The sequence below is a fragment of the Euwallacea fornicatus genome, chromosome 6, assembly GCF_040115645.1.
Source record: "Euwallacea fornicatus isolate EFF26 chromosome 6, ASM4011564v1, whole genome shotgun sequence".
Lineage (NCBI taxonomy): Eukaryota > Metazoa > Arthropoda > Insecta > Coleoptera > Curculionidae > Euwallacea > Euwallacea fornicatus.
The window spans coordinates 3,019,583-3,040,266 of NC_089546.1; the positions used below are offsets into that span (position 1 = coordinate 3,019,583).

A 20,684-nucleotide genomic window follows, 5' to 3' on the forward strand; every position below is an offset into this window, starting at 1 on the left:
GGTTGTGGAACGATATGGGTCGTTTTTTAGTCAAAATGTTCGTAGTGGGGGACGGTGCATTATCGTGGTGCAAAAACCAAAAATGTCCGCACATAATTCTGATCTCTTTGAGACGAATAGCTTCACACAAACAACGCAAAACGCTCAAATAATATTCCCTGTTAATAGTTTGGCCTGGCGGAAGACATTGATAATGCACAACATCACGATAATTAAAGAAAACTGTCAACATTACCTTGATTTTTGAACGACTTTGGTGCGATTTTTTCGACCTTTTTTCACCTTTTGCAAGATAATCTGTCGATTAGTCGGTTGTGTTCGGGTCATATTCATAAATCTAAGTCTCATCTACCGTAATGATCCGTTTTATGACGTCATCGTGATCAGGCATCATTGTTTGACAGATTTTAATGCAACGCTTTTTGTCTAAAAAATTACTATTTTTGGAACCAATCGAGATTTGACGCGTTAAAGGCACAAAACATCTTTCAAAATGGTTTGGGGTTGATCCAAATTAAATGCGCATAGCACCAGCGGGATCTCTAATTATCTTTCTACTGTTTAGCAGTACCAAATCTCTGATTTCCTTGACGAGACCTCTCATCGATAGATGTTGGTAGTCGTTCAGAGCGATGTTCGACTAGAACTCCTTCTCGGTCTTCTTTAAAGTCTTTGTAACACTTGTCAAAATGTTTTGCGACATAGCTGTATCAGTAAAGGGTTTCTGTAACATTCTCAACGTTTTCGCTGCAGAATATTCATTCCGCAAACACCATTTAATCCAAATCCTGTGTTCCACATAATCAGACATAGCAAAAATCGAAAAACTCATTTTTGTATGTTTACAAAAACACGTGTAACTCTAGCAATTGATTAAATTCACATGAAAGTTGTATAGATGTCACAGATAGAGCTACCAACGTACCATTAAGAAAAATAATTTCATGGTTTTATGTGATGGAAATGAATGATTCACCTTATGTGATGAAATGTGTGATGATGAATTCACCATATTTTTTATCACAGTAGTAAATCGCAAATTCTAATATGATCTGAAGATTTTACGGTTTTTCCTGATTTGAAAAGTTCCAAAGTCGAGGCTAGAAAGGTTTTCATACTCTTCTTACTAAATCACAAATTTTAGTAAGTTGTCGTTTAAAAACAATGTAGGTGGATTCAATTGAAATTAATAAATTAATAAATCGATTCACACTCAGAACGCAGTCGAAAAATGGGATTAGTTCAGTTTAGTAAGGCCTTTATGTTCTTATTCATTTCTCTGCTGAGCACTTTCTTTGATTTTCTCCATATTGCTTTGTCAAAAAAAAGCTGGTTTTGGGGACATGATTGCAATCTTTAGGTCCATTATTAATCTCAATTTCGTTTAATACTTAATTACTTCTCACCTTCGATTCTATATACACAGTAGAAAAATGAAACATAGATTTTCTCTCCAATATTATCTTTCTAATCCCAGTTTATTTAAATTCAGCTGTTGGCGTGACGTAAATATACCATTTTTTTGCAAACAAGATAAGCCTTCACTAGACTAGATAGGAACATGGCATCCTACAGGTTTTATCTCTTGATTATTAATTTCTCGTACTCGTTCATTTGGTCTACACTTCGTTTCCAAATTACAATGGTTATGAAATTCATAAATTTAATTTTTGAACCTGCCAAAATTGACTACTTCTGTTCAAAGATCAAGGTAAAACACTGCCATAAACGCAAAATTTAAACTCATGTTTGTCACCTGCATGAGTGTATTATAAATAAATTCTTTAAAAGCAGCGTTGGGTAACGTATTTAAACATGAATTCATTAAATTGTCCATCATAAATCAATGTGAGTTTGTTCAAAAATCGTATTTAATGAAAGGACAGCTGTTCGATACCCAAACAGTCTTATGTAAAATTGTCGGTGTGTGACCGGTGAAGCACGACAACTTGAGGCAGGTCAAGATGAATCGTGACTGGACGAAGAAAACAATCAAGGCGTGAACGAGCCTATTTTGCTTGGATTGAGAACTACTTTTATGTGACTTATAAGACCGTTTATTTGCATTAGCTCATCCCACTAAAAATGATTTGATATTTATAATAAATTAGTTAATCAAGTTGTCCTAATACGAGCTTAGCAACAGTGTAGCACTTATACTAATTCAAATTCTTCATACGTACCATGTTTGCTTTGCCACCCTCATGATTTTAATCGATTCCCACACAAAATTTAACCTCTAATACGCTTTGTTGCAGTGTAATCTGTTAGGAGAAGACACAGACGATGAGGATGTACTAGGGGGGCACCATGAGTATGGAAGTCCTCCTGAAGTCAAGGAAAATGGGTTCGATGAAGAAGCGCACGCCAGACTTGCTGTCCTGTCTTATGAACAAGTTTGCAGACTAAACGACGTTATGGAGGAAACAGTAAGTACTTTTAAACAAACAATTTTCATTATTTTTTTGTTTGTCAATATCGCATGATTTTTTCCATAAAATGAAGGCAAAGTACTTCAACAGAAAAGCCCGACACATCTTTAAGGGGCCTACAAAAATTACCTTTAGTGCGGCGGAAATGAGCGAAACGTGAAAAACCAAGATAATAAATACGTACAGCTATGTAAATTTTACTTTATGGCTTAGATAGTAAAAGCGACATTATATTACTTGTTTTTGCAGAAACGGCATATTTTTTGAAACTCAACATCGTTTTTTTTTTTTCAGATAAGTATCGTCGGGCGTGGCAACTTTCCCACACTAGAAGTGCGCCTCAGAGACCTAGTGGATATAGTCAGGGCGAAATTAGAAGGTGACCCCACGTCGGGTGGGGCAGGAATGCGGGTCCGTGATATCCGGCTAAACGGGGGTGCTGCATCCCACGTCTTGGCAGCCGGTAAGTCACACAACTATCTCTTGAAACAATATTTTGAAGACATTGCCACTGTTTCAGGCCAAGACCAACCTTACAACGATGTAGACCTCATTTTTGGCGTAGAGCTGAGCTCGCCCCGGAACTTCGACAAGGTCAAAGCAGCGGTGCTGAGTTCATTGTACGACATGCTGCCCGATGGCGTCAGCCGGAAACGAATATCCACATGCAGCCTCAAAGAAGCTTACGTCAGCAAAATGGTCAAGGTAAGCTTTTGCAAAGAACTCAGTGATGCGGAGTTGTAAAGAATCACTTTCTGCGCAGGTGAACAACCCCTCAGACTCTGGAGACCGTTGGTCGCTGATCTCATTGGGTTGTCAGCGGGGCAGGGGTGTCGAGCTCAAGTTCGTTGATCGCATGCGCCGTCAGTTCGAGTTCAGTGTCGACTCGTTCCAGATCGTGTTGGACTCGTTGTTGTTATTCTACAGGTGCGCGGCAGGCGCCGGCGACGAGGGTGACGGCGGCACCCGAGCGCCCCCTATCAGCGAGAATTTCTACCCCACCGTAGTTGGGGAGTCGGTCTACGGGGATTTCCGCGAGGCGTTGCGCCATCTACAAAAACGACTGATTTCCACCACGCGGCCTGAGGAAATACGAGGAGGGGGGCTGTTGAAGTATTGCACGCTGCTGGTTAAGAACTATCGGCCCGCACATCCAGATTATATCAGATCATTGGAAAGGTGAGTTTGAAATCAATTCTTATTCCGTTTCTGCAGCAGAAAACGTATTGAAGTCACTGATAGTTTTTCAGGTTGCCACAAAAAATTCGTTTTGGATTAATATCTCTTCTTACAAAAATTTCAAAAAGATGAGTTTACATCAAGCTCCTCAAGTCAATTCAAGCCAGTTATGTAACAATGAGTTGTAGAATACGTCTTCAGATGTAGTTTTTCACGCCAAGGAATCGTACTTTATGGCCACTTTCACCTCTCTTCTATCGTGTAGTTTAAATTGTAAATTAATTACTGGATTTTCAACCTATCAATCTTCCCTTTATTTCAAATTGATGATTTATGATTCTCTTTCGGTATTGTAATTTCAATTGTAATTCTATCACTGTATGTAGAATTTTGCAATCGATGAATGACAAATTTCTAATCCTCCAAATCCACGCGGAATGAATCTCCAAAAGATTGAACGTTACATACAACCCTTATGATAAAGTGATTGCAGATTGGTCAGCTTTAGAATGCAGTTTCGGACAGCTACTAAAACTCACTTTCAGATTCAGGAGTCGTTTTCAAGCTTTTCGAACTCTGTAATTTAAAATGGAAAATTCGAATTGATTGCATTATCCGTCCTGAATCGTCCAGAGGGCGTTTCCGAACCCTGTACATCAAAGTGAATCGCACCTCTAAGCAGATCAATTTCAGTTAAAATCATTGTAGAAGTGAAGTGATTGATTACCCACAGATTTTTAGTCACTTCCAAAGGTGATTTTTATTTTTTTGCGATGGTTCGATTTGAATTTCGACCACTTCATTGAACTAGACACTGCAGAGTTCTTAAGTGAAGCAATTTAATGACAATGAAGTGTGCGACTAGACTAGTCCATACTAATAAGTATGCAATTTCTGAAAATTTTGAGTTCACCTGCATATATTTCTTAAAATTATAATTCAGCACTGAATTATCACTTCACCTTTGTCCTGCTTTTCAGTTCTATGGATTAAATTAAAAAGAAACTCCAAGCAGAAGAATTTTACATGGATTTCTTAATCTGATGGAGTGGTTTTAAACTCGTTGGTTCTATAACGCAATTTCAAACTTCGAGTCTAAAACTCACATGAGAGTTTTTTCAAAGACTGTTTAAAAGCAAAAATTTAAATTCTCATCCCATACTGATTTTTTCAGAGGAACTGATTTTCAAAATAAGGCGGTATATTTCACATGGATTTCTTATTATGATGAAATCGTTGCAAACTGATCAGCACCGCAGCAAAATTTCAAATCTCGTTTCTGAGCCACACTTATTTATAAGAGACATTTCTAATCGTTTGGTTTCCGAACACTTTTCATTTTCACCTTTTACCCCCTACATTTTTTTACTCCTTATCGAATTCATTATGTTATAATTTGAACAAGCGGGAAAAGAATCTCCAAGAGGCTGCTGGTTACGTAAGTTCTCAGTCTCAGCGTAAACTGGTCAATACCAATATAACTTTTCACAAAAAGTTTATGAAAAAAAGAAAAATCAATTACGAGTTTTGTCATTAGATGTGGTCATCTTCTTAGATGAGCTATTTTCAATCTTATAAGTGAATTTGGAAAGAAAAAAGGATGAGTTTCACTTCTTTTTCAACCTTCAACTAGTGCGTACTAGCATATAGGGTGCCCCATTAACACTTTTCCTCCCTTCTCATTTTTTTAATTTTGTCATTAGAAGAACGTTCAAACAGGGCTTCCCCTTCATTTTAGAAGTAGAACTTAAAAATGGTCCTGTTACCCTTTGCCCCCTATCCCACCGCACGTCACGTAAACCTCATTATTTCAAATGGAAACTCGTAATTTTTTTGACTTTCTCGTTAAATTTTAAGGTCAATTTACTTAAGATATATTTTCTTTAAAATTTACCGTTTCGGGTTATTTCGAAAATTTTGAAAATATTGACAGCTGTCTGATCCCACGGCAATCGGCGTTGTTCCCTAATCGCTGCGAATTTCTAAATCTGCCTTTCATGGCTGAGGGGGAATCTAAAAAGCTACGTTTTGATATATTTGAAGTTGCGAAAAAACCTTCCTAAGACCTTGAAATCCTCCTCCGAATTTGCATGATTTCAAATGTCAATAACTTGTTTATTTCAAATGAATTGCCCCAATTTTCTCGACAGCATCGTGTTCACGTTGGTAGTATCCAAAATTGCAGAATTTAGTGACGTAACTCAAGACATCATTATCGACATTTAGACTTCACCTACAGAAGGGGATATTTTCGGTAACTTAAAGACTGCTAGGTTGAGGGATAGGTTTGTACTGATAAAAGTTGTAGAATTTTCAATTCTGAACATGATGCCGTCGAGAAAATTAGTACATTCCATTTGAAATAAACAAGTTATTGACATTTGAAATCATGTAAATTCGGAGCCGAATTTCGAGATTTCTTGAAGATTTTTCTCAAATTCAAATATATCCAAACGTAGCTTATTAGGTCCACTTAGCCCTGAAAGGCCGATTTCGAAATTTGCTGTGGTTACGAAACAACACCTGTATCCTTGGCATTTGCAGCTGTGAAAATTTTGAAATTTCCCAAACTAACTCGAAAACGGAAAATTATGAAGAAATCCAAAATTGTCAAAATATAGAGGAATTTCATTTGACATGGGAAAGTTTATGTCTTCTACGGGAGCGTGGTTCGTACGAGGGAGGGCAAAGGGGCCACTTTTATGTTCTACTTCTAAAATGAAGGGACGTCCCCGTTTGAACTTTTTTCCTAATGTCAAAAATAAAGAAATTAGACGAAATGTAAATTGTTAATGAGACACCCTGTAGAACCTCGGAGTAAATTTCTGAAGGAGAAAAATCTTTTCCGTAAGAAATATTTTCGATGTTTGTTTTTACTCTCAATTTTCCACTGAAAACGTTGAAATGAATATTTAAAAAAATACTGCAGAGTGGAAAGATATGTAATTATAGGAATCGTTTAACCTTTCACCATTATATTTTACACTCCTATTATGAAAGATAATTAAACAGATATTTTCGGACATTCAAGACGTATAATGCAAGGTAATTTTGAAGTGATCAATATACTTGTATCCTGGTCTACGTAAACGTTGAAATACGTTTATACACCTGGTGTAAGTCGATTTATTCAATTAGAACAAATGCAGTAATTCAGAACGAACGTGGCATTAAGTTCTACGGGTATCAATCTTTATTACGATAGTGAATCTGTATAGTTTCGAGTTTCACTTGGTTACATGTATTTTTGTATAAGTAATTTTGATGTCGGATTGCGTAACTGCAACTGGAGCAAAGTATTTCCTTGTTCACAACTACATGTATAGCAGACATTCGAAAGGGAATCCGACAATGGTAGATGTGCATGTGTGCGGTAGAATACCCACCGAAAACAGATATAAAAAGAATACTTAATTTGTCATTTTTTTTATATCACTTTCTTCTAAACTTGTCCCATCGATTAGCGTAAATAAGTTTTTTTTTTTTACTTTTTTAACCTTTAAAGTTCAGTTTTAAAAATAATTAAAATTTTTATAACCAATATTAAAAATTTGGCGGCGCCACTGGAGGTAAGATAGATGAGGTGAAACTGTTCAGGATTTTTAGATCGAATAGAAACTTTATGTTCCACGATAAATAATTTACGTTTGGCATTAAATACATAATAAAATTACAAAAGGAAAATTCAAAAGCAAATTTGCCTTTTACTCATTTCTTTGATTGCCATTGATTATTATAGATAGGCAGAAAATGAAATTGAATTTAAATAGCCGCAACATAAAGCAAATAATTGAATAAATTAAGCTAAAATTAGATTTGGTTAGAATAAATGACTAAGAAACTTACTCATCTTTGGACAGAGGGACTATAATATCATTTTCTGAAGGTGCAAAGTCCGCCTGCTTCATTAGTTGCTGTTAAAATCTGAAAGTTAAGTAATTTTTTTTGTGAAATCCTCACAACTAGACTCCATAATTAACAATAAATTTCAATGGCGTGTGCGTCTTTTGTTGCAAGTTGAGTTATTTACATATAACTTTTTGCAACTAAAATTTAATTGTTTTTGACAACAATGAATGGAAAAAGTTTAGCGCTAGCAAGGAAAAGCTGATCTGGGGATTACCTTCTCCGAAACCTCTTATATCCAATGTTTAATGAACGACAAGTTCTGCTAGTGCAGGTGCCTTTTATTTCCCATTACACAACAATATTTGAAAACTTCAAGTAATTATTGCTTTTAACTATACTAAGTGACTTATATAAGAGACTCACTACTCCACTGAGTTTTTCACAATCGATTATAAGGTAATTCTGAAAAAAATCTGAATCTCTGGATGGGGTGTAATCAATGCCACGAAAATAATAAATTTTCTGAATTTCTAGGCAGTGAAACACACAACAGATAAAGGTGCAATTTAAACAAGTTTGAGAAGGCAAATGACTAGTATCAGACACTATTATACCGAGTTTTCCATATTTTATTTCCAAAAAAATCTGAAACAAAGTAAAACAAAATTCGAATCATTTAGACAACTTATTAATGATAGAAATTTAATGAATATTACAGAAGCTAACTGCGGCACCAAGCTTTGCATATTTTATCCTCAGAATATTCTAGAACAAGTCATGAAATTTTGAAAAACAATGAGACTCGTGTGTAATTGCAAAATTTAGTGGCATTAAAAAATTAAGTTAGCGGTTAACTAGTTAGTCAGTTTTCTAAACAGTTCTGGAAAACATTTTGAAGCTTTGAACTCGTTGCGGTCACGGTAAAGGAGGTAAAGAATTTGGCCCCGCTATTTTTCCCTAAAATATCGCATATTTCATTTTTAAATAGCAAATCATATTGAACTGGACATAGTTTCCGCAGACATGTGCCAAATAAGTAATAAAAAATCTATTTGGTGTTAATTTTGAAAAGAAGCCGGAAGCCTTAAATTCCATTGTTCCGTGTGTCTTTTCAGCACTAGGAACGTGTAAAAGTTTTAAATAGAAAACAATTTTTGATTTTACCACGTGAATTTTCAAAAATGCACCGGCTCGTCTCTTGAGTATTATTTTTTGTCCGACTGCCCTTACGTTTGTTTTTCGACACTCGCCTCACCCATCTACGATGATCCCAAATACCCAGACAAGTGGAAACAACTTGTTTTTGAGATGTTTCAAAACCGTAACCATTAATATGCCGTGCAAATAAACTGCTACACCCTGGCACCAGACAGTTTACACAACCATTATTAATCTTCACTAGTTCTGAATCTTCACAGTTGGGGTTCAACCCATGGTGACCAGTTACCCATCGCCCTTGACCTTTTAAAAATAGCGATCCTTTCGCGTGTTTTAACCTTTACAGCGGCGAAAGGCTGTTCCCTCGCCCCTAGGTCGGCTTGCAAAAAACCAATTGTCATCGGTTCTGGGTCAATGAGATGCAATCGATAATAGTGTTCCAATCATGCATTTTTTTACTATATTCAGCACCTGAACTGGTGCTGTTGACCTGCTTATGCAATCTCAATCGAGAAGAAGCAAGATCACTCCCACGCTTGGTGCGTCTATTGGCGCACATTTGAATAAAATAGTGAAGAAATATCGCAATTAAATGCTTGAAGTATTAAAAGTCTAGCAATGGTGACCTCGAAAGTAAAGTGAGAAAGTATTACATTCCAAGGAGATTGTTTGATCCAATTTAGCAAATTGCGTCATGCGGAGACATCGTCCTTTTTATTGCGGTTGGACTAACTCGTTCAGGACTCCACAAATTAAATTTGATAGTTCAATTTATCGAGGGGTACCTTTATGGACCTCCTTCAAAAGAGTAATTTATTACTAATATTTTAATTTCTTTTTTTTCAGATACATGTGCTCACGCTTTTTCATCGATTTCTCCGACGTAGTGCAGCAGCGATCGAAGCTGGAAACGTACTTGTGGAATCACTTCGGAAGCGTCCCGGAAGAGTCTGCATCCAGACACAGATTCCTATTGCTCCTTCACGACGTGGTGGCGCAGAGCACGGTCTGTCTCATGGGACATGAGCGCAGGCAAACTTTGCAGCTCATTAAGAGTCTAGCTTGGCAGGTGAGCTTTTAATTTGCAAAACGAACTTAAGTTTTCAAGAATGTTTATAAAAACAAATAGCCGCAGATGTAAGAAAAAATCTGCGAGTGTTGAATCTAGAGGTCCAGAAGGTCACTCTGCTAATGATTAGAGGAAGGAAGTTATATGATAAGCTTAATTCTATTATCTTTTCTATATAATTATGGTTCGGGTGCACTAAAAGTACTGTGCTAATTTTGGAAAACTCCGGGAGTGTTAAGTCGTACGGTCAAGGAGGCAATTCGGCAATGACTCAAGAAAGTTCGACGATGAACTCCATTTAATGTACTTTTTGAGGCCGTTCTGCACCAAATCGAGAAACTTTCATGAAAACCTCATTTTTAATTATTTTGATGCACATGGTATTATTCTCGTGATATGTTAAATAGACTCGAATAATAATAGTTTGGTGATTCCTCACGAGCATGTGCATTTCCAAATTGGGTGCCAAGTCCGCAGTCCCCCACATTAACTTTCAAAGTAGCTGACAAATATTTTACAGACTCATCTGTAAACCACAATTCCTTACACCTATATTTACAGCGTTATTGTACAAATAAACCCTATTGCTTTAAATATCTCTTAAAATAAATCCCATCAATTTAGTGAGATAAAGTTATAATTCATTTAAGTGTTTTGCATATTGGTTGAGGAATTTACATGTTATAAAATGACGTTATTTGCTGAATGATAAGTATTTGCATTTTAAATAGCGTAGAAGTATATAGATTCTTAACCGCCTGAGTAAATATTTAGCTGTTTAAGTGAGCAAAATATTCACAAAAATATTAGTAAGTTAATGGTGAGCAAACAGAATTAATGATTTATTATATCAATACTTCAAAAAATGCTTGATTAAATGTTATTATTTTTAGTCCATTTTTTCGTCTTTTATACATTAACTCACAATTTACATGAAAATTCAAATAATCATATTATTATTAAATGATAAATAGCTCTGCAACCGTCCCGAAGCCACATTTTAGATAAAATTATGCTGAATTGAATTTTTTTGGCAAAGTAGAGTATTATTAGCAAACCGGATATTTGTCCATCCAAGATAGTCCTTTTAATTTTTTCTATAACACTTTTAAAATTTGTAACTATCATATGCATGTTCAGTCAATACGTATCATTTCTTGAGAAATCTCACGTGGATGAACGATACTTGCCTTTGTCATTTTTGTCTTTCTTACAATAGTATCGTTAGGCTGTCACCATACTGACTATTTTATCTTATTCTTCGTCGGTACTGCTGCATGTCTCCCCAAACATATTGTTTTCTTCGTTTTATGTGTGCTTCTCTACATTTATTTATAGGTTTAAACTTTCAGTTAAGTTCACCTCTTTATTATACTTTAATATTCCAAACGTGTTATTCTTTTTATTTTTAAATACTTTTTCAGTACCATTTCATGCCTTTTGTTGTCACTTCACATTGTTGTTTCGTATGTGGTGTTACTTTCTAGTTTTGTAAATTTTGTCAATCTTTTGCTTAAATTAATAAATTTTTTTCATATTTTATCTAGGGTCTTGTTTTATTATACTGATATTTTACCTCTATCTATATCCACATAAGCTTATTTTCAACTAAAATCATAATGAATACATAAGCTATGTGATCCTCGGTTTTAACAAAAATTACAGAAAAACTTTTATCGACAATTTTCTTTTCGATAAAAAGAACAACTTGACATCAATATGCTGTGGTCGTTTATTATTCTTAGGATTATAGGCTGATCTATAATTATGTTTTCATAATGTCTCTGGCTCAATAATTTGAAACCCAAAGTCATTCAAACGTCCTCTAAGCCAACAAACCTCTCCAACTACACTTAATTCTAAATACTCTGGACTCAGTGGAGCGTATCGTTAAAGCCGGTACAAAATAACATACGATGTGTGAACGTCATTTGCACTTCTTTTTTGTTAATATTATATTTTTGAAACACAGAAAACACTACATATATCCATTGCTTTATGCCCTTAAAAAATGTTCAACTAAAAATTGGATCTTCCATCCTTGTTATCAGCTCTTCGCATTTAGTATAACCATTGATTTCTCAGTCGTCTCTCCAAACGGATTTTTTGGATTCCCTTCGTTCTGTCAACATTGGTGAAGCAAATGGTAGAACCTCTGCTTCCTTGACATCGCTTATATTTTATTAAAAAAATGCCCTCGTTATTAATAAACTCTATTTCGTTTTTCTTTAAAATTTCCTTTGCCTCGTCATGATTGACAAGCGTCAACTATGGTACATTTAGTTAAATCAAATTTGTCTACTTTTCATTCCACTACTACGCAACAATTAGTCTTTCAGCTTCCACCACTCATTGTTTGATGACATGGAACAGCCCTTGTCCGGTGATACCAAATGTATGTGAAATTCCGTAACAAAACAATGCATTGTTAACGTTAGCTTTAATCTACTTTTGTCTGATTGACTTTAATTATTCAATTTGCCCTATATCTTCCACTGTTAGATGATTTTCATCACCCAGTGACAAATATTTTTTGGTCCGAAAGCTCAGCTACGATTTATCAAAACACATAAGGTGTCCATTCAACAGTCCCTCGGATTCCTATAAGTTCATTTGTGATTTTGTAAAAAAAAATAAATTGTGGGGATGTATGTACAGCCAATGGAGGTGAATTTTAAAATTAGTGATAACCCTACAGGGTGTCCCAAAGAAGCGAAGCGTAGTAAGATGTAATTTTTTTAACCACCTGCATTTTTTCACGTGGTAGCACTTTCTCTTGAGCCCATTTTAGCTCCAAGATATTTTGAATCCTGGAGTACAATGACTTGAAGCTATGATGTTTTAAAAGCAATTTTAAATCTTTGGAATGCCTCATAAAAAATGTATATTGCAGTTTGCTTTAGTTTGTTTTTGATCATTTTAAGATAGTGTATAATACAAGATTACTTTAGCAGGCACAAATACTCATTTAGCCAAAAACACATACAGGGTGTTCACAATAACAACTTTAACGTTCACTTTTTCAACTTCAATTTTCTTAATTTTTTCCAATAATATGATGTTCTTTTTATGACATAAAACGAAAGAAAAATCAGTTTTCTTCGTTTTAATATATAATAATATCATATTTATCTAAAATGTTAATGAAATTATTAATTATTTCAGAAAAATTTACATTCATGGCTAAGTGCCTAAGTGTTTATTACGTAAAACTTAAATTAGTTACTTTTCTGTTCCATTTTGGGATGTGTTTAGTTTTTCTTGTTATTTCACTACTTCTCTCTTTCTTGTCCACTTCTCCCGCAGGGTTTTTATCGTTTTTGCTTGTTTCCTCATTTCTACTTAATTTTCTTTTAGTTCCCTCTCATCTATTAAATTTTAATTTTGTTAACATAGTAAATCCTATGCTTACATTAATTAATTTTTGCTACTTCACTTTTAATTTTCTTTATTTCTCTATTATTTCACACAATCTTAAAGATACTTTTTCAAATACTTTTCGCATTCCTAAGAAAATGTACAGAGCAGTTAGAACTCTTAATACCTACTTTGTTTTTTCCAATAAACAATTTCGTTAAAAAAAGTTCCTTTTGGCCCTGATTAATCGTAATTTTATATTCTAGGCTAAGGTAAAGAGAGATGAAAACTTCTCAGAACCCCACTTTCAAATACGTTACGCATGCTCAAAAGAACGTACTGGTGACTAGGGTAGCCAAAGGCATAAAGACCTTATCTTTGTAACAAAATTATCTTTAAAAATTATAATAAATACATTTTAACTCTCATTGTGCCAAATCTATGCTTCTAGGTAAAACGAAACATGTTCATCAAGCACTCTTTCAAATATTTTGCGCATGCGCAAGTAAATATACATGGAGACCGAAAATATAAAACCTCCACTATTTTCACAGAAACAAACTTTAAAAAAATCTTTTAAATCTAACTTAATTCTAAGCTGTGATTTTGAATAGTGCTCGAACGTCCCTCTTGTTCCAGGTACTCTACCAAGACCAAACCCACCAACAACAGCAGCAGCAACAGCGTATTATGGCGGCGGCGCCTGCACAGACTGCAACAGCGCCTCCGCTGGTAATAGCCAATGGCTACCTGTATGCCCCCATCACGATAGCCACGCCCCCTTGCCAATACTGCGGCTGCGGATCCACGTGGATGACGTGCTGCAGCACGTGACCGGATCGCGAGATGTCGGACTTGTTCGATTAGGTTCGAATAATCACGATTGATTTGCGGACGGAGCCGAAGTGAGCTGAGACTTGTAACACTATAACTTTTAACATCTAGTGCGTTTCTAGTAGTACTGTATTGGTTCTCTGGATGAGTTGTATGGTGTATATTCATTTTTCTTATGATAATAATAATGAATTTAAAAGGTTTTAGTATGCAATCAGCTTGTCCAAAAACAACACTACTAATATTGTTATTGTCTAAATATGATATAGACCTATGAATTTAGAGTGTAGTATTGAATTAATACTTAGCTCTGCAATTTTTCCTTGCGTCTGAATGTTAGATGTATATAATGTAAAATACCTTTTGAATTAACGAGAAATTACTTTCTTCACTATGTAAAAATTTTCTAGTGATGGAGCTGCTTTTTTACTCAATGCTGATTTTGATCTCACTTATGCTGCAGCAGAAAAACCAAAAAGCTCATCTCCATCTTGTGTATATTTTATAAGTTTATTCAAAAAGGTTCGCGCCGATAACAATCAGGGCTAAAAAACATTCCTAATAAGCAATTATATTTTCAAAAATTGACTGAGAGGTTGAGAACGTTATTACAAAACGTCTAATACTACACTTCCTTGTTTAAAAATAATATTTAAAAAATCTATATCATTCCGTAGTACCTATCACACAGATGTGCAATCGTTTTCATTGAATTAATCATCTTTTGAACCGATTAAGTCAGTTTTTCATTATCCCATTTTCCTCCTTTTGCAGTAAGGTGGCAATGTTAAATTGAAAAGCTGTCTTAGATCATCAAAAAAATTCTTTGAAAACCTTATTTTTATTATAATAATAAATCCGAAACAATCTATTAAATAAAGTCACTGTGACAATTAATTTGCTAGTCGTACAATCTATTGTTGCAGGCCTACTTTTTGGAAAACTGTCAGTCCTTCGACAGAGGAAAGTAAGGGCTGACTTGTCACGTTTGGTGTAAGGCTGTGAATCAAATTTCTGGTTGTGTGTTGAGATTATTATTTTTGTCTGCAATTTTATCATTTGTGGGAATGTTGAAATCTGAAGTATTTTGTTTTGCTGCGAAGGGGAGGAAATTCTGATTGTCGTCAAAATTTTCCTTTTAGAGGAAAAAATCGAGTTAACATGAAAGGCAATCAAAAGTTGTGTTCTCACAGGAAACTTTTCCAAAATTTGAAATTAGTCTGGCTTTAACCTTTCTACAATGTCCTAGGTTAATGCACAAGTTCAACAACATCAAATAGACAGAAAATCTAGCAAAATCACAACACAAAAATACCCATAAGTCCACGTTATCATTGCATGGAAATTTGTAACCATTTCAATTCATATTATGTCGACAGAGGTAATGGATAATTAAGTTTTTGTTTTCAATTTTCAGATCATTTGAAAATAAGTTCGATACAAATATATATTAATTCCATATCAATTTACGTTACCCTAATATAGATTTAATACTCTTTCAGTTTCAAGATAAATCCCTGATCCGTTCAAGAAAACAGGTTAACCATATGTACTTATGTAACCTCCAATTAATTCACATTAATTTGATGGAATTAACACTGAAATTTTTTTGTAATTAAAACATTGCAATCACGTTAAAAAAGACATTTAACATTGCTGAAAATGTAAGATAATTAAAATTCGTGTCAGCTTGATAAGTGCAACGAATAAATCTTTATTTTTTTATAGAAAGTATTGTTCCTTAATACAGATTATTATTGGAAGATTTTGGCAGAACTCAGTTCAATTGAAAATACATTTTTTATTTCAAAATTAATGTTAATTCCCAATGAATTTAAATTAGGTAAATCGTCCTGAACTGAACCAACCCAACAGCAAGAACTTAAGAATTTTCTGTGTAGTTATTAGACATTGTTAAATGTCCTTGGAAATCTTATGAAAAATTAGAAATTACGTTAACTTTGAACAAATTGAACTCGATAGAATAATTGATGATTCATGCATTTTTTGCGAGATTTTGAACAGTTTTAGGTTAATACATGTTAACAATTCTTTGATAACTTTTGTGACTTCGAGTTACCAAAAATTGATAATTGCCATGCAATTAAAAATACTACTTTATATTCTTAATAGATTAATTTAATAGATTTTTTCACTAAAAGGGTTTTAGTCCATCTCAGTTTAGGTTAACAAAAGACTTTTAATATTTTTTATTGAAGATGTGGATCAGATCTAGGATGGTTGATCAAGTTGTTGTTAACGTAGCAAGACTACTGGGTATTTTAAAATTTGTGGTATGCGTAAAGGAATTCGTTACCTTTTCCGGTTAATGCCGAAAATTCGTGTCTTTTTCTTGAAGAAGGTATTTGTTACTCTTAAGTTAGATTAGGTTAACATAAAACTTCTGAAATTCTTCTACACTTATCGCATGTAGATCCATTTCTTTGAAGCAGTGCAGGTTAACTTTTCGGAAGAAATGGTCAACACGTATTTTCAAATATACTCGGTGATACGCAAATTACTATATAAATAAGTGATGGAAATTTTTTTAACAAATTTAGCAGACAACAAAGGTTAAAAAAAAAGACCGAAAAATAAACACAATTTTTAATGAATAATGTATTAGACTCCTATTGACTTCACGCCTACTCTTCGCAACAATGATTCCACTAGATGATTGATGTCTTGGAGCACTGTATTCAAGCAATCAGAGCAATCAAAGCAATCAGAAATTCATGCCGGAGAGCTTTCAATGGCCCAGTTTTCTTCGCATGATATCTCATACAGGTTCAACTGTTGAGAGATCGGGGCAATATTAGCAAAAGATTGACCTGAACCTTAAAATAGTTAAATATGTCTCCCAATATGAGTCAAAAAATCTACACACGATTCGGTAAATTCGCTAGTGTTCTTCCTATAATTTCAGAAAATCAAGAGTAAAAATGGACATATTGGGGACTTTTGAAATATGGGTAAAGTTTGAATGGATTAATTTTAACTTAAAATATAGAGAATTTTTCAAGGCAAATTTAACAAAATAATTTAGAATAAGTTGGCAATACAAGAAAATGTTCACCTTATTTTTTAAGAACCCTGGAATTCCTTTTCAGGGCACTTCAAACGAGTTACAAATTTATTTTGATTTCAAAATACATGTTCAATGCTGGTTAATCTAATAGACGTAATAGACTATTTGTGTCTGCCGAATATTGAAAGGCTCCGGTTAGTTAGAAGTATATTTAACGTTGTTCGAATCCCTACTAATTAATATTAGGTTTGAAGGGAGAAAATGAGAATCACATAATTCCAGCTATACAAATTTGTGGAAAATCGTTTTTGGAAAGGTAGAGCGAAAGAAACGTTCCGTTCCAGGAAACGAAATGGAAATTATACTTTTGAAGGGAATATTGCCAACCATTTCTGAGATGTCAATTTGGAAGTTGTACTCTCGAGAACTTTCTTTATCGGCCACGTTCGTTTCATTTCAGAAAAAACAAAATGCAAGTAATCTCCACTATAATTTACTGAGTTTACTTATAGTTGTAAAAGTTCAATTGATGCGTAACAAGACTCTAAATTACTATATAGCCATAATAACCACATTTATATTACCCAGAAGCTTTAAAAAGAGTTATGTACCCACAGCCACTCCCACCTAAAGGTCACTGAAACCTGCAGGTGATCTTAAAAAGATATCTTTTTAATCCTTCTATGCTTTATTCTGTTTGAAATTTGCTGTGGATGATTATTTGTCTCCATCATTTAACTACCGTATATCATTAAAAATCAATTAGCAAGATTGATTACACGCTCCAAACGGTTACACAGACAATATAGATCCTATTTAATCACCTTTTCGATGGCATTAATTTCCATCATGCTAGGCGACAATCGGGCAACTTCCTCCCCTCAAAAACCAGAAGTACTTTCGCTCAAATTGAAAAGATTAATAATACTTCTAGGGCTAGGAATATTACTAAGTCACTTCTAAGGTTATATTCCACACGAGTGTGCATTACACGGTAAATTTGAATGTGGAGTAAAAAGCGTTCTTGGTTGGGTAACAACACTTAAGTCACGAACCGCTTCATCCCATTTAAATTGAACGAAAGTGAATGTGAGCTCTTGTAAATATTATAAACCTGTTTTACTTAACAATAAGAAAATGCGTTGTGTATGTTACACTGATGTTGATACGAGGTTACTCTCTATCTCTCTAATCTATTACTATTATTACTGACTTAAGTTCAGTCTAGTTTAAGATACTTAGAATAGTTAGGTATAATTCTCTATCATTATTACTATTATTATTACACTAATTAATCTAGATTTTACTGTTTGGTTTTAATAAGACTCTTATTTCCCTCCTCATCTTTTCTTACAGGAGACTCAGAAGCATATCTTTAGTACACTTCACTTCCACTGACTATTTAAATCTAGTTGTCATCTCATGTAGCATGTAATACGTAGTTTATCCCATAGTTAATGTTAAAAATTTCGTTATTGAATGCTTTACTCTTTTGCAGTTACCAAAAACGGTGAATCCGTATTATAAAGGGCCCGTTTTCTGGTAAATGATACGTAATAAATTTGAACTTATTCAAGCAGACAAACCGGCCCTACTCGATGTGTGCGTAAAGTGTATGTTGTGCCATTAAAATTTTTATCTTAATATATGTTAAATATAATAGAGGAGATAGGGTTACAAAGCATAATACAGTATTAAACGAAGTGTCTTTATAAGCAAAAGATTGGTGTAGCAGTATCTATCCAGTGGATTCTAAAGTTGGTTGAATGTGGGCTTCACAAGATTTAATACATTTTTAAATTAAAATTTCACAAAAAAACACAAAAAAAATGTATTTTTAGAGCAACACGGTTATTATGACATAGTTCTGAACGAATACCCTACTATATGAGTAATTTTAAGTCGAGATTCACCGTTATTTAAAAAAAATATAGTTATTATCATGCAGAAATAATAAAATTTATTCTAAGGTAATATAAGAGATATATATTTTGATTGAGGAAACTATATGTTAAATGGAGGACTTGCCCTGTATATTTTTATTGTTCTCAACGCCGAGTTCTCCCGTATAATAAAAATTAAAAAACTATAAAAACCAATAAAAGTGTCTCAAAGTAGCATTTGTTTTTATCGTCTTCTTCTGATACATGATAATAGCATAAGCATACAGCGCTTGTAAAAAGTATTGCAACACATATAATTTCATTTAAAAACAAGCAGTTCATGTCTTATTTTCTATGTTAAATATTTTCACCCTTATCCAGCTACCCCTACTAACTTTTTTTTATCAAAAGGTACCCATTGTAATACTAGTACACCAAATGAAAGATATTTCAATACGAGATACGACAGTATACTCAGAACTAAAATTAAATCTACAGTTTACTTAGAAAAAAAAACAAAATAGAAGAAAGTCCATATCTTAAAAAGATTTCAAGTTTTAATCCAGGCTTCCTAGATAGCCGATCGATTCTTATTTCACTGTGAGAGAGAGGGAAAAAATGGAAATAAGACGTAGAAATTCCAAATGATCCTCAATAGAAACCATTTTTTAAATGCAAAACATTTTGGCTTCCATAGAATTAATGAGTAATTGAATTCAGTTGTGAGACATCTACCACAATTAGAATAACAAAAAAAAATGGATCGTTTATCTGCGAAGGAAAGAACTGAAGGTTTCATATTTTTGAGCTATTAAAATAGCAAAAGGACTTACGAAGAGGTGTGTCTCATATAAAAAAAAAAAAAACATCCAAACCGGTCTATTGATAGACATGTAGTTTGTCGGATCAATAAAAAATTTCAACAAACTGGAAATGTGAAAGTTGCTCCAAAATGGGAAAAGCCTCGAGCAGCAAGTGGTGGCAATAAAGCCCTAGACATTCCTTTGTCTATCGGTGAAAATTCCATATACATATGTAGTCTACCAACAAACTTACCAACGAATTTGAAATATCTGCAAAATTAGTAAGCAATCTTTTAAAATCAGAAAAACTTCATCCATATGAAATTTCCTTTACTTATTTTTGCTGTTGACCTACAGACAATCCTCATTGTAGTAGACTCTACATACATAATTATTATATACATATTTATATATATATATATTACAATGTAAGGACGGGTATAACTCGTCCTTACATTGAATTTTTATAATTAATTAGCCATCAGTTTATCGGTCCATTTTTCACAGAGGAGAATTTGAACAACGCATTATACTTTTAATTATCGCAAAACAAAATAATTCCATGAATCTCTACAATTTTTCCTGGAGGAAATGGGGAACAAGCCACCAATAATATTTGATTCCAACAAGATGATGAACTTTCACAATATGGTGTGCCCGTGAAACAATATCTACATTAGATTTCCCTCAAGAGATGGATCGATAGTGGAGGCGTAATACCGTAACCGCCACAATTTACAGATCTTACGCACCTCGATTTTTTGTGTAATTACTTAAAAGGTTCCATTGATAAAAATAGACCACAAAATTTAGATGAATTACGTCTTAAAATTCAAATAGAATTAGAATTAATAGCAGTAGCAACATTGGATAAATACATAAAAGAGTTCGAAGCACGACTGAGACATTTCCTAATTGTTGTTGGAGCCCAATTTGAGCATTTATGGTAGAAATTTCAATTTTATTTGTTATAATAGTGAGTGACTTTATTTTGTATCTAATAATTTTATTTTTTAAGAAAACTATTAATTCAATTTTAGTTCTGAGTACCGTTGCAGATTTTATTGATTACCTTTTATGGGGTTTATTACA

The 20,684-nt window shown here is 33.9% G+C and overlaps 1 protein-coding gene across 2 annotated transcripts in view; it reads left to right on the forward strand.

Annotated features, from left to right (window-relative positions):
- LOC136339786 (terminal nucleotidyltransferase 5C) overlaps positions 1–19,023 on the forward strand; it is a 46,764-nt gene extending 27,741 nt beyond the window's left edge. Inside the window, exons 2-7 of one of the 2 annotated variants that reach the window (XM_066283274.1) lie at positions 2,259–2,429; positions 2,727–2,895; positions 2,953–3,137; positions 3,196–3,611; positions 9,465–9,687; positions 9,748–11,229. In XM_066283274.1, coding sequence (XP_066139371.1) covers positions 2,259–2,429; positions 2,727–2,895; positions 2,953–3,137; positions 3,196–3,611; positions 9,465–9,687; positions 9,748–9,759 — 1,176 coding nt within the window. In that variant the 3' untranslated portion in view covers positions 9,760–11,229. Of the gene's footprint in view, positions 1–2,258; positions 2,430–2,726; positions 2,896–2,952; positions 3,138–3,195; positions 3,612–9,464; positions 9,688–9,747; positions 11,230–13,683 lie in introns of those variants that run through there. The other variant, XM_066283272.1, reaches the window with a different exon arrangement.
- Positions 19,024–20,684: the final 1,661 nt, after the last annotated feature.